Source organism: Pezoporus occidentalis, unplaced genomic scaffold (genome assembly GCF_034315485.1).
Source record: "Pezoporus occidentalis ecotype Australia unplaced genomic scaffold, CSIRO_AGI_Poc_V1 ctg48, whole genome shotgun sequence".
Classification (NCBI taxonomy): domain Eukaryota; kingdom Metazoa; phylum Chordata; class Aves; order Psittaciformes; family Psittacidae; genus Pezoporus; species Pezoporus occidentalis.
Window position 1 is genome coordinate 6,319,845 of NW_026915813.1, and position 14,451 is coordinate 6,334,295.

General features: G+C 40.3%; 1 protein-coding gene across 4 annotated transcripts in view; it reads right to left on the reverse strand.

Annotated features, from left to right (window-relative positions):
- Positions 1-929: 929 nt before the first annotated feature.
- Positions 930-14,451, reverse strand: part of PPARGC1A (PPARG coactivator 1 alpha) — a 369,112-nt gene continuing 355,590 nt past the window's right edge. For 3 of the 4 annotated variants that reach the window (XM_062636509.1, XM_062636507.1, XM_062636508.1), the window contains 3 exons: positions 8,372-8,493; positions 7,865-8,016; positions 930-4,791 (listed from right to left, as the gene is read on the reverse strand). In XM_062636509.1, the coding sequence (XP_062492493.1) occupies positions 4,688-4,791; positions 7,865-8,016; positions 8,372-8,493 (378 nt within the window). In that variant the 3' untranslated portion in view covers positions 930-4,687. Of the gene's footprint in view, positions 4,792-7,864; positions 8,017-8,371; positions 8,494-14,451 lie in introns of those variants that run through there. The other variant, XR_009968058.1, reaches the window with a different exon arrangement.

Sequence of the window (14,451 nt, forward strand, 5' to 3'; positions counted from 1 at the left end):
AGCAATGTTAGGAACAGAGATGAGGTGGAGGCCAGTTGTCTGGAGAAAGGCAATTTTTTCAAGTGAATGCACTAGCCCTCTCTACCTAAAGATCCCGACCAGGCTACCCCATGCTGCTCCTCACATCATGCCTCGGGTACCTTCTGAGGCACACATCAAGGTGAGTGGACTTAGTTGTACAGAGTTGCGCTATTAACCCCCAGAGAAAGCTGCTGACACAATGCCATAGGACTACAGCAGTATGTGAACGAACCCTGGACAAACCAAAGAAAAGCAATTCCTTCCCCTTTTTATGTGCATGTAAAGAAGAGAGCTGTGAACACCCTTTGCCAGTCCCTCATTTAGCTCTTGCCTGTCCAGTGGCAATGCCAATGCGGAAGCCCACCACGCTGCATCCTGCACTGTCCAGGAAAGATTCAGAAAACCCACGCTTGTTCAGCCACCTACCTGCCTGACCCTCCTAGCCCACCTGCTAAGAAAGAGAGGCTGGTAAAGAACTCTCATGATGCCTTTTCCCTAGTACTGTTATTTAGCATCTCAGGATGGAAGATACCAATCATTTTGGACTTGTCAATCCCTACTGCCTGCACAACTTGGAGCCAACATGGCCATGCTGAAAAACTTTGCATTTCCTACCCCCTCCTAGCTTGAGGCATCAACTCCTAAAACTCTACTGAGCATTTTCAAGTTTTCCTGCAAGGTTTACATCAGCCCTTCAGCAACCTTGTGTACTCATGGCTGATAGCACCTTTCTAGATTAGATACATTTAAAACCAGTGGTTCTGTCCCTGCCCAAAGTGCAGTAACGCGGGCAGGATCTGGACTATCTGAAATCATTATGACCATTAGAAAGAGTAATAGAAAACCCAGTACACGACCAGTTGAGGGGGAAAAAACCTGTCACTTGTGATAAAAAAGAGAAACAGAAATAGATTTGAAACATTCGTTTCCCTTTATTGGCTCAGTGAGGCTGATGTGTACTGCACATTAAAAAGAAAAAAAAGGAAAAAAAATCACAGGAATTTTATACAATGAATTAAACCACAAAAGTACATGTAGAATAGGCAGGTGGAAAACAGCCCAGTTTGGGCTTAACTAGTATCTCACTTTCCCCATTCAGTGTAGTCCAACCAATAGCTTTACATATTCACCTACTGTACAGATCTTACAGTAGCTCCATCAGGACAGTGGTTCACATTATTGAAAATGTCTGTCACATAGGTACAAATTTAGAATCATCACATTATATTACATGGCTATTCTAGGTTGTTTATAGATCAGATCTTACACTACAGTGATTGAAGTTCTCATTACAGCCATCAAAAAGGACACATAACCATTACCTACTGTAAACTTACATCTAAAGGGATGAGAAGGTGTGGTTGTGGTTTTTTTTTCAACTGACCCAAGTATTATACCCCAGAGGCACAAACTTTCCTCCCATTGCTGCTTCGGGTGATGGCAGCCCAACTGCTTTACACAGTAGTTTAGCACAGGTATTTTTCCCCAATTTTAGGCTCCCTCTGTTTGGATTTGAATTTGGATAATTTTACCTTCTGTAGAAATGACTTTGTTACAGCTCTAGGAAAGACGATAGTTTCTAAGTACCAGTTCTGTTACCTGTATTGCGGATGTGGTACTTACCACAGCATGAAAGCAACAGTACAATCTTCATCTAACGGACACACAGAGCTATGCTGCAATTTGCCTCCGGTGACAATGTGGTACATGTGCTAATTTGAAATGTTCTTGGGGGGAGAAAAAAAGAAAAGGAAACAGTTTATATTTTGACAGGTTACCTACTACAGTGTCTACAGAGGGCACAAATGGCTTTATTCAGCAATCCTAGATCTATTAATTTCATATGTAATTTGTAAATCCACAAAGGAAGGCCATCTTCAGGATGGGAATGTTTGCCAGGCCAGTGAAAAAAAAAAAACCCAACCCCCTGACTCATGTCATTATGCCTGCTTGGTAAAAAATAAATAATCCCCTCCCAAAGCCCACACAAACTTATTCATGTCAGCAACATAGGGCAAAAGAGAATGTATTTAAAATTTAATCACAGAAATTTAAAGGCAAAATAGGTAATGCATCTGGTCCTTGAACACATACTATGATATACTAAATATTGATTTCTTAAAAATAATTTATTGCTTTTAATATTTTTCTTTACAACAGAAGATACTCAAAATCCAGAAAGGAAAATTGTAAACTTTTAGTTTGGCATTCACACAAAGTTAAAATACCTGCATTTTTAACCTACAGAGCAACAACAAGAATTATGCAGATTAAAGAATGTTACAGTTGTAACACAGAACCTCTGAAAAAGGTCCCTTCTCTTTTTTTTATATTTTTTAATTTTTTTTTATTTTATTTTATTTTATTGCTATCTATCTACTGAGAAGTAAGAAGCCAAAAAATCAAGCAAGCATCCAACAGGACAGACAGTGGAATCTCTCAGAACACAATATGCTGGTGATAAAATGAATGCAGCCATCAAAATCAACTGCACTGGCATGGGGGTGGAATCGGTTTTCTAAGATTGGGAGTGGGAAAGGAGATTAAATAGTTCGGTGTGCCATACCTTTAAGAGGAGTCATGAATGCCAAACAGTACTAGAATACCAAACCTATACATTCACAAGCAAATTCCAAACTTTGCTGATTCAGTCTTGAGACTTCCGAGTTCTGATGAAATTCTGATGCTCAGAATAGCTGTTAAGTTTACTCTTGTGGTTTTTTTCTTTCCTGAAGTTTCTATTTAATTTAGCAGAAGCAATGTCATCAGCAACAATGTCATGGGCACATCTGAGGCCATGCTAGTGCATAGTAAAAAAAGGAAAAAAAGAACGAAACAACCAACCCACTGCTTCTGCAAAAGCTGAATTCCCAAACAAAGCACTTACTCCGGACTGACAACCATCATGCATCCTAGGTATAAAATTTCCACTGGCCTTTTTATTATTTTAGTCATCTTATAATTTATAATAAATAGGATAATTGTAACTGATAAATATGTCTCTTTAGTAAACAAAGGAATGAATGATTGGTATTTATACAGGATGCATAACTGTAAAAAATACAGATAAATTCCATTGTTAAACTCTGCCAATGAAAAGATTACTGGCTTCAAGAACAGCGTTTAGACACAGAATTACTGTAAAAATCATACTCTACTTAGTACCTCAGCATATTTTTTTCAAATTAAAATCACAAAAATTAAACAAAATAGCATTTTAAAAAGATTTTTGACCTCTAGTTCCAAAACTACTGTTGATACATAAAATAAAAACATTTCTTAATGATTACCCATTTGAGAGACTTTACATAAAATTATGGTATCTCCTAGAAAAATTTAGATGAGAAAATTTCATTCCCCTAACAAATTCAGTGTATAAAACTGCAAAAGAAAATCAAGCAATGAGAAAAATGTGGAAAAATACTGCAGAAGTGGTTAATACCTTTTGGGCTAGGATAATTCTTGACAAAATTCTTACAGAAGCTCACCAAGAAGGGATGAATGTGTATGTAAAGCATTTGTGCACTCAGACACACGCGCACACACATATACACATGCACACCCTCACCCACACGGTTCTCTCTTTTTTTACAATCAAATATATATAAGTGTAAGTTCAGCTTTCTACATATGTTAGTGTACAATAATTGTTTCACCTCATGTAATTACATTTGAGTATTCTTGATTAAGAAAAATTCAGCAGTTTTTGAAAAGAAGGCTGCATTTACAGTGCATAGCTGTAACAAAAAAGAACATCGTCATACAGTATGTACATAAATAAAAATACTCCATTTAACATTTGTAAATACTCAACTACTTTAGAGAATGTAGCAAATAAACTATCTGTGCACACACCCAGATAGTTACATCCAACTCTCATTAATAATGTAACACTACGTCCGCTCATTAGAATAAATTGCTGAACAAGCTGCACATTTGACCATTAACAAGGCTTTGAAAATTTTGCTGTGGAAGATCAACGTTGTAGACATTTACATGGGTGTAATTAAAAGATGAAACTTCAAAATGTTAGGGAAGCTTCAGCCTTTCGTTTTCTCTTCTGCAAGGACTAAAAAAAAACACCCCCCCCCCCCAAAATATCCCCGAAGAAAACAAAAACCTTTAAACAAAGCTGAAAGATTGTAGGCTTCTGGGACCTGTGGTTTCTTCTGGATTGTCATATTATCACCATGTTGTGAGGAGAAGCTTCATTTAAAAAAAAATAACAATGCAGGGTCTGATTCCCAGACATCAGCAGCCATAGTACTCAAATTTGGTGTTTTTTGTTCGCTTTTGTTTGCTTTTGTTCTTTTTTTCTTTGTTAAAATGCAGTATGTACAGATTTTGCAGTTCATCGTTCGTCTATCTCTGTGGAACTGCTGCCATGTCTTGTGATTTGCACTGAACTCGCAAGGAACGCCTGGCTCCCCCACCACCGGCCACCCGCGAAAGCAAAGCTGACACCCATGGACATGCGTGTGCTTACTGGACAGCCATCCTGCCTCTTCACTCGTCGAGCAGCTGTGTTCATGTAAACCATGGTTTTGAACAGAGAGTGTAAAGTAGGAGAAATTCCTAAGTATGACTTTTCAATTGTCCATTACTGAAGGACGTGACGTCCATGAGGTATTCGCCATCCCTCCTTTTTCCTTAGGTGTGATGCATGTTACCTACGCAGGCTCCGCTGTGCCTCTTTGAGTAAACTATCAAAATCCATGGAGTCATACTTGCTTTTAGTGGAAGCAGGATCAAAATCATCTGAGTTTGAATCTGAAACCCAAAGGATGCAAGTTTAGGTAAGAGGCAAGAACCACTAGTGACTACTTACATTATTTTCTCTGTACAACAGTATGAACAAGACACTGCAGAAACAATCCCCTTAAGCCCACAACTTAGGGGATGATAAAAGCCCAGAAATGGTCATCAGAGAAGCTTTAGGAATGGAAAGAGCTTTCTGGTAGGCAGCAGGGCCTAACAAAAGCAGTACATGTCATCAATGTTGGGGAAGAACCATATATTGCATATACATATAGAGCAGGTGGGAAGAGTTTCTCCAAGGACTTCAGCACTGCTATGTGTAGGTCTCAAAGTAGTCCAGATAATCCTGAGAGATGCTTTACCCAAAACTCCACCATCATTTTTCAGCTGTTGTCTTTCATCACACAGTATCCAAGACTGATTTCTCCTGAGAAAGGTAGCAGGGGGATGGTTCTGCAGAAAGCATGGAAAGGACACTGCTGCTTCTGCTGGCCCTGCCTCAGCATCTTGTACAAGTCCCTACACATCCCTGAATCTCTGTTTTTGCTTCCATTCTGATCTTTTTGGGGTTTCCTTGTTTTAAGTCAGGGCAGGGCCTCTGCAACGCCATACAAGCAATCTCAGGTGGGCTCCTCCGCTCTTTGCAGCATACACAGTAACTCACAGCAGCAATAATGGTCCAGCTCCTGTGACCTGCAATACATGCTCCAGCTTTGCTGGTTGCTCAGACGTCAGTCTATTCCTAGCACAGAGGAGGGATTGTACATTTGTGGCCATGCAGCTCCAGTACAGCAATTACTGACATGGCTGCAAGCACTGGATCTCCTTTTGGAGTCATCCCAGATTAATCCTGACTCTTCCCAGTTCCTGTGTCACAGCTCCTTTATGAGTGTGCCCTTTCTTGCCATTTCTTGTGTTGAATTAATCAGAATTCCTCACCTACCACTATAAGACACACTGTGCATTAAATGTTCATTACAAGTTGTGTTAAGACAATATCTTCTCACAGAGGAGAGGTGTTAAAACTTCTGACTACTATTTTCAAGTGTTTTCTTTCTTCTGTACTCAACTCAAGGCTGATTAATTCTCTCTGTCCTTGTACTAGCTCATGAATTTTAAAGTTCATGTTGCCATTTCCTTATGTAGTTCTATCAGCTACTCTGCAAAATACAGGGAATGCAGTCTGAAGTACAGAAGCTCAAGCTGTCAGCAGGACAAAGTGAAAATACTCTGCTCACAGATACTCTGGGAATCCCACTTGGTATGGCGAGACCTGCCAGGGAATACTCCCAGTGATGAATAATGTTCAAGAGGGTTCCCTTCAGACAACTTATTTCAAACCCCAGATTTTCTGAGATATAGAGATGACCTTGGCTTCCACTGCTGAAGATAAGTCAAATCAAGTCAAGACTTCAATCTTGTTTTACTGTTTTTATCAGCCTACATTTCAACAAATGCCTTGCTACCTTTTATAGTTTCAACATCAACCTTATATCTGTTCAGCAGTCAATTGCCTTTTCTTAGCTTTACATTATCTGTTTAGCCACTGAAGTGAATTATAGCGTATTCATTGTGAACAATGTGTATCATCTTTATCATTTATTCTAAAAAGACATCAGTTGGTTAGAAAAAAATATATCTGTATTCTCTTCCCACGCTGTACAAAGTTAAGGGCAGCCCACAGAAGATTTCAATAGCACTGTGTTACAGGGTTATGAGAGGTTTTAATGACTGTGGTCATTTATTCATAAAACCCCACAATATCTGATTAATATAGAATCAACGGCAAAATGTCCCTTGCTATGTTATGCAGAAAAGAGTATCTCCGATAACTTTAGTCTATTTATACAGGTATTAGGAAAGATTTAACATCTAATGAATACTTTACATTTTAAAAGGTAATTAAATGATGTGAGCTTATAATACATTATAGCATTACATAGGCTGTTTTGGTAGTCTGCATGGTCTCTTTATTCATATACTTAACATCAGCATTCCCGCTGTAAGACTTTGAACATCTCCAAACATCCTTTCAAGGGATGTTTGCACCGTGACCCAGAGTATAGGACAGCACCACACGTTTGCCCACACAGGACAGGACTAGATGTGTTCTAGCAAGACAGTATGCACACTTGGGACTGGTGTTATCACAGCATACTAGGGGCTGGGGACTGGTATGCATACTGCCCTGCATCAGTGGGACAGCAAACACCAAGATATTTGCTAAGCTCTCTGCAGACTGGAGCCTCTTACATCATGACTGGATGTCCCTGCAAGGACACACCTTAGAATGACAGAATCATAGAATAGTTAGGGTTGGAAAGGACCTTAAGATCATCTAGTTCCACCCCCCCTGCCATGGGCAGGGACACCTCACACTAAACCATGCCACCCAAGGCTCTGTCCAACCTGGCCTTGAACACCACCAGGGATGGAGCATTCACAATTTCCCTGGGCAACCCATTCCAGTGCCTCACTACCCTTACAGTAAAGCACACCTTCATACATAGATGCCTATGCATGATTTGAGAACCACCAGCTGAGATCAGTAACCTCTGCTATACTAAGGGTCAGATGTGGTCATAAGCCTTCCTAGTTTTCAAACCTGAAAAACTATGAATTTTGGTTAAGGATGGTCTTTGGCAAGTTCTACACATCTAAAGCACAACTCATGGCAAAGTTAAGAATCATAATGAATTTTTTGGGGTGAGGCATCGGCATCTACTTTGTTCTCTGTTTATTGCTCATATAAACAAATCAGGTATTAGGATCAAGCAGTCATAGCACAGCAGTGAATAGTAAAGCATGCAGGAGGTTTCTGTGGTGCTATTATTTCAATATAGAAATGTATTATTGAATATCGAGCACTTATTTTTTGTAATGATGGAAATGTGCTTTAAAAGAATTTTTCACAGTCTGAAACAGCTGAAAGAAGCTGGTTCATATTAGAATTCAGATTAGCAGACTTAAACTTCTTGCAGCAAGTGGAAACCACTTCCTTTACCCCCCATCAGCAAACCCTAAATTCTCCCGAGTTACAAGGTTCCAGTTACGCACTTCAATTCACATAAGGGAAAATACTTACCTAGGTCTGCATAGTTAGACTTGCAAAATTGCTTGCGTCCACAGAAGTACAGCTCAAAGTCAGGTTCATTTGACCTGCGTAAAGTGTATCCATTTTCAAGAGCAGCAAAGGCGTCACAAGTATAGCGGTAGGTGATGAAACCATAGCTGTCTCTGCAATTGAAAAACACAGTTGTGAACAAAAGCTGAAAGGAGTTAACACACATTAGTGTAACCCCTTCCTGAAAGCAAGAACACGTAGGAGATCCAGCAGTGGAAATGCCAGAAGTACTGCATCCATTTATCAGCATGATCGTCCTGTCATGCAGCTAAATACTTATTTCTGGGACAGGAAATCTCAACTAGCGAGATTAATAAATAAGGATGAAAGAAAATAAATAAGGTTTTGAACTCAGCATGTCATCTGTCACAGCACTTATATTGGTAACTCCCATACCAGTAATCTTACTGCCATAATTTTTTTACATATGGCAGCTTCCAAAGAAGAAGTAATCTCGAAAGTTCTTACCCATCATCCCGCAAATTTACTGTGCACTCCTCAATTTCACCGAAAACTTCAAACCGGTCCCTCAGTTCTGTTCTGGTTGTGTCAGGTCTGATTTTACCCAGATAAATCACACGACGTTCCTCCTGTTGAGAAACAGCAACAGGGAAGGCATATTTTTAAAAGGTATGTAAGAGATGAACCTATACATATATGCATGCAAACACACGGATGTGCAGAGGATGCAGAATCACAGTAGGAGTCTCTTGTGGAAGACCCAGTGGATCTTGCTAGCAAGTGAAACAGTTCTCTTGTGGAAAGCACTGAAGGTGTTTAAATGACATTTAAACGACATTTGTCAGGTGGCATGCTCCTGGAAGGTTTCACTGTTTGCTGCCACTGTTCTGCTACACACTGACAGACAGCTCCCTTGGTATCCTACTGCACCTTTCTTCCTTTCTACCTCCCCTCCAAGACTGTGAACTCTTCCAAACCAGGAGCTCGCTTTCTCTTCCAATCTATACAATACTGGGCAAACCTTAGCTGTGGAGCATAAAGTAACAAAATAATTGGATAAATGCGCCAAAGACACAACAAAATGTACAACAAACATGACATTATAAACTCAGATGACTCAATAGCTGATTCATCATCAGCTGTTCCACCATAATCCATACCTTAATACAGAGGGAAAACTATTAGGGGTCCAGAAGATTTCTTTTATTAAAATAAATATTTCTGGGGGGGAATGCAGGATAATAAAATATATCCTGTGGTCACCATTACCTTTTGGTTTCTTCAGAAAAACAACCTGACTGAAGTCTCTGATTTTGATAGACTAGGGTGCCATGTGCATGTTCCTTTGACACTTGGAGGAAAGCATCAAAGATACGTTTAAAACAATGGAGCCATGGTCATATCTTTCCTTCCTGAGTGGAAATGCTCAGCAGAGTAACAGAAAGACTAGGAAACCCCATGAAAGGCACTTCATTAATTTCTGAATGAACAGTTTGCTGAGGGTAGAGCCATTTAGTGAGCTGCAAGCAAATCAAGGCAAAAAGAGAACTTCAAAACACTGACCTTAAAGTAATTAGGGCAAAGAAGCACCAGCTACACATGGCTTGGGTGCTCAACCTTCCAGTCTCAAATTGCCTCTGGCCTGAAGATCCCTGGCACTACTGGCCCTACTGCTCATCCCTTACACGCCCGCACGTTTGTCCCATAAACTGAACCACCACCACCACATTCTCAGCTGGTATAAATCTGTCAGTCAGTGGAGCAACGTCAGTTGAAACCATCAGCTTTGGCACCTGAGACTTGTGCAGAATGTAGGCGCTGGATGCCGAAGGAGCTATACTGACTGCTGAGAATTCATTACTATCATAACCTGGAGGTGCCTAAAGGCTAATGGTACCTCAAGTGAGTGATGCAAAAGGCTCCAGGGACCTAAATATAGCCTTGCATTTTTGCTCAGAAGCACCCTAGCCTGAAGAGATAGGTAGCTGATAGCGTTACAATTCAGATATAGCATGAAATGTATCGTTTCCATGAGTCCCCACAGAGGCGTAAGGCAGGAGTCATTCTTGGACCACTGACAACAGGATTGAGATCAGACCAAAACACTTTTCAAACAGAAATGATCCTGATGCTTCCTCTCTACTTGTCTGAGCACCCATTTGAGATAAAGGGACCATCAGAACTCTTAGTTTTGGGGCCCAGAATCTGGTCTTTCTGTTGCCAGGAGAGCACTCTGCTTCCAGGAACTGTTTAATCAAAACAAGTCAACAATTTCTGCTGCAGAAAGCTGAAACCAATATATCTGCCTCCCAACAGAAGCTTCTTCTCACTAGCATGCTCAGTCAACTATTTTCGCTGGCTCTTTCCGGGTCCCACAAATCTCAGGGGCTTGGAACCAGTTAATCTAAGTTCCTGAGAAATCAAAGTGAATTTAAAGGTTCAGAAAACAGAGATCCCAGAATCAAATACTCCTATTCAAAAGCCTTACCCACTAAGGTATTGCACAAGAAGTGATCATTGGAACCACCTGAGTCCTTCATAGCTCCCTGGTCAGTTCAGTGGGAGTCCCTGGTTGCTCTACCAGAGTATGTCCATGCTCTCCTTAATGGGATGAGGTAAGTATCTCATTTAGATGTTTGAAACTACTGTCACTTTTGATTACATAAGGAACCAAGGTGACTGCCTTGGTAGTCTTCTGTAACCTTTTTGTGACAGACACTTTCTTGTTTAAATCTTATGCCTTCCAGAGTGCATTGTCCAAAAGCTGCCCTTGTCCTCTACCAAAGCACTGCAGTTTGGAGAAGCTAGCATGGCTAAAAGAACGGCAAACGTGCTCAAGGGTGGCCAGAAATTTAGGGAAGAGGAGTACTTTACAGACAGTTGCTGCTTTTTATCTCTGTCTCTACTGTGTTCCAGTCCAGAGCCCTGACCTTCCTGACTGAGGAGTCTGTTTAGGGCTTCTGCGAACTAGGGACTGTGGAGTGCAAGCAACAGAAATCTGCATTTATTCTATTGTAATTCTGCTTATTTTCAGTATGGTTGGGTGCCATAAACTTCAAAACCAGGAAAATCTGCATATGCACAGTAATTACTTTTTCAGACTGTTTTACCAAATCAAGGATTTAACTGCACTGAAACACTTGATAAGAAACAGTTCCATTGATACTTGCTATTGAACCTAAATGACTGACCAGATGGAGCAGAACATAACACAGCAGACTGTCTAATATACTTTAGCTGAGATAATACATCTCAACTGAAAAAACATAATGTTTCACTCACTGACATGGAGACTGTTATATTACAGTGTGATGGAAATAACTATTGCATATTCTTCCATAAGTCTGTGCATGGCTGCACAATTTTTCCTTCTTCTATCCCTCTAATAACCTTTATATCTCTAATATCCCTTTAAGACAACTGCAATAAAACAAAACTGAACCATTAAAAAAAAGCCTCTTAAACTATCATTAAGGGAATAAGTTAAACCTGCAAAATTAAGGAAATTCAAATTTAAAGCAGAAAAGCGCCATATATGCTCCAGTGACATATCCTTCTTCTCCACATGACAAGATGTGTTCAAGTATTTTTTTAAGGAGAGTGCCATGATATTATAAGATACTGAGAACACAGTATTTATACAGCATTGTCTTTGTCTTATTTAACTTTGGTTTATTTAAAGCAACTATGAAAAATGTATTTGTATTCACAGAGACACCTGCCTTTTATTCTCATTAATAATAAGTGCTATACAAGCCTAACAAGATTACAACATACTTCAAAATGTTAAAGACCTTTATTTTATAATAAGTTACATGCAGAAGTCCATATGTGCATATTAAGTATGCTTTTTACTGCACTTGTTAGAGGAGATGATCTATGACTTCAAAACCTAGAGAATGAAAGAGAAAAGCTTCTGTTTTCAGTTTATTGTGGGCAGAGGAAACCTGCAGGAAAATACAGAAGATATCATTCATTTTTCCCTTGCAAAAAGGCAGATGATTTTTTTTGCATCATAAGCTTTAAGTGCAGTTCATCGCTTTGCCATGTAAAACGATGAAGAAAGAGTCCAACAAACTCCCTTACACCCAACATGTCTGTCTTCTTTTGGTTTACCTAAACCTCCTTCTTCAGAATCTTGCTCTTTCTTCCTTGAGGTAAAAAACATTTGAATAGGCAGATGTGGCAGAAAATCTCAGACTGAATAGCAGTATTTCAAGTCTCAAATGAAAATATTAAAGCTTTAGAATGCCAAAACTTGAGAAAACAGGATCAGGATGCAAAACATCCACTGATGCCAAGGATCTTTTTGTCTTGCAAAGCCTTCCTCCAAACCTTTGTTTTAGAATCGTAATCATAGAATAGTTAGGGCTGGAAAGGACCTTAAGATCATCCAGTTCCAACCCCCCTGCCATGGGCAGGGACATCTCACACTAAACCATGTCACCCAAGGCTCTGTCCAACCTGGATGAGAACACTGCCAGTTATGGAGCATTAACAACTTCCCTGGGCAACCCATTTCAGTGCCTCACCACCCCCACAGTAAAGAACTTCTTCCTTATATCCAATCTAAACTTCCCCTGTTTAAGTTTTAACCCATTACCCCTTGTCCTATCACCACAGTCCCTAATGAAGAGTCCCTCCCCAGCATCCTTGTAGGCCCCCTTCAGATACTGGAATGCTGCTATGAGGTCTCCACACAGCCTTCTCTTCTCCAGTGAACAGCCCCTCCTCATTCTTATTTCACAAGGAACTAAAGCACAGACCACTACAGATGTATTAGTTTTTGCATGTTTTCTGTACTAGGCTTCTTCACCCACTGCTTGTTTGCTTTGCCTGCCCATGGTGCTGTTAAGCAGGGTCTGTGGGCACTGATGGCAGCCACTGCAGGGGTAACGCTGCATAGTGCTGACATTCCCATTTTCCCTACCACTTTTTGCCTGCACATCTGTGGTGCACGCCTAGCTCTCCAAGAGCTAGGTAATGCTTTATGTGAAGCTGAGAGAAGAAATCCTAGAGCATTTTAAAGTAATGGTCTGCGATGTGCTTGTCAAAGGTGCTGCTGCTTCTACTAGCACCATGCCTGTGTTACCTTCCATACCAAGTGAATTCTCTCTTCCAGTAGAAAGCCATGAAGACCTATATTCTCAGAACTGAAGGCCAGATGCCATTTTGAAAATGCAGTGGGAATGGCTGGACAGAGTTTAAAAGATAAAAATGCTATGGATGTGAAAAGCCATTAAAGCTTCAGATTCTGACATAACATGAAAATTTTTCTTTAGATTCTGTATTAGAGAGTAAATCTGACCTGTGGGCCAGTATGGATGGCAAAAGAAAGAATCGTGAAACTGGGAAAAAAATAAAAAGTTGCACAAAATTGCCAAATGCTTCTGTGAGGCTCACTGAGGACTGAAACTGTTCAGCCTCACTCCATGATTGCTGCCAGAAAAACAATGATGGACCAGTAAACCTCAAGATTTGGTAATCGTCTGATACATTTTCAGCAACTCATACAGGAAAGTTAAGAGTGCCTGGGATCAAGGCCATCAAGATGAGCAACAAGAGGAAAATCCAAACTAAATATACAACGTACATTGGATGCTTCATTAGTGGAAATGCACTCCATTACAGGCTGACTCTGATTTTAGACTTTAGAGAAGCCAAGAACTCATTTATGAAACCACCATTCTCCTGCCTTCCTGTTGTAGAGCTATTTATTTTCTTTGAAATTATGTGTGTCTTTCTGACGCAGTGGCCTCACAGTGCATTTATCTTCTTCGGTCTGTAAGCTCCCTGGGACAGGGACTCTTGATACTTGTCTCATGAAGGCTGTCAGCACTTAGAAATGAAAAGTAGTAATGTTAACAGTACTTTTCTACTCAGGTATAAAAGCTCATTTGGTTATATTTCCTGGCAGCAGCCAGTGCACACAGCAAATGAGCTGCAGGGAGGATGTGACTGTAAGTCAGTATCATGGCCAGAGCGGCATTGTAGGAGAGATACAGAACATGAGGCTGCCCATCAGACAGATCATCCCAGCCTTGGTGTACCATGTCAGTATGGTATGTACAAGCTGGTGGCTCCGGAACTGAAATGTGCTATGTGTATTTCTGACTCCATGTCTTGGAAAATATTTGCTGCATGGTCTAATGAGCTGCTGGAGTAAAAGCCAGCATAACTCAGAAATTTCCTGGGGTGTTATCAGAAGAAAAATGGGGTCCTCAGTGTTGGGTGGGGGCTGGATCCCAGTTTCTACAAAGCCCTAAGTAGACTGTTCTATCCTGCAGTTCCTCAAGTTTCACGACAGATGTGTCTCCACTGTGATCTGGTTAGCACTATCAAGTTATGTAAGTCTTGGTGGCAGACCATCCTTATGCTCAGTGAGGACCCATTCTAAAACAAAACAGGGACCCAGTGAAATAAATCAAGTCAAGATCAAACTAAACTATGCTAACATTTCCTCAGCAAAGGCATCACAATCAGAAGTATAAATAAATGAATGAATGACAAAAATATTGTTCTTACTCTCTAACTGGAAAATAATCTTGTGAGCTCAGCCCGTATTTTTCAAGCATGACTGCTCAAAA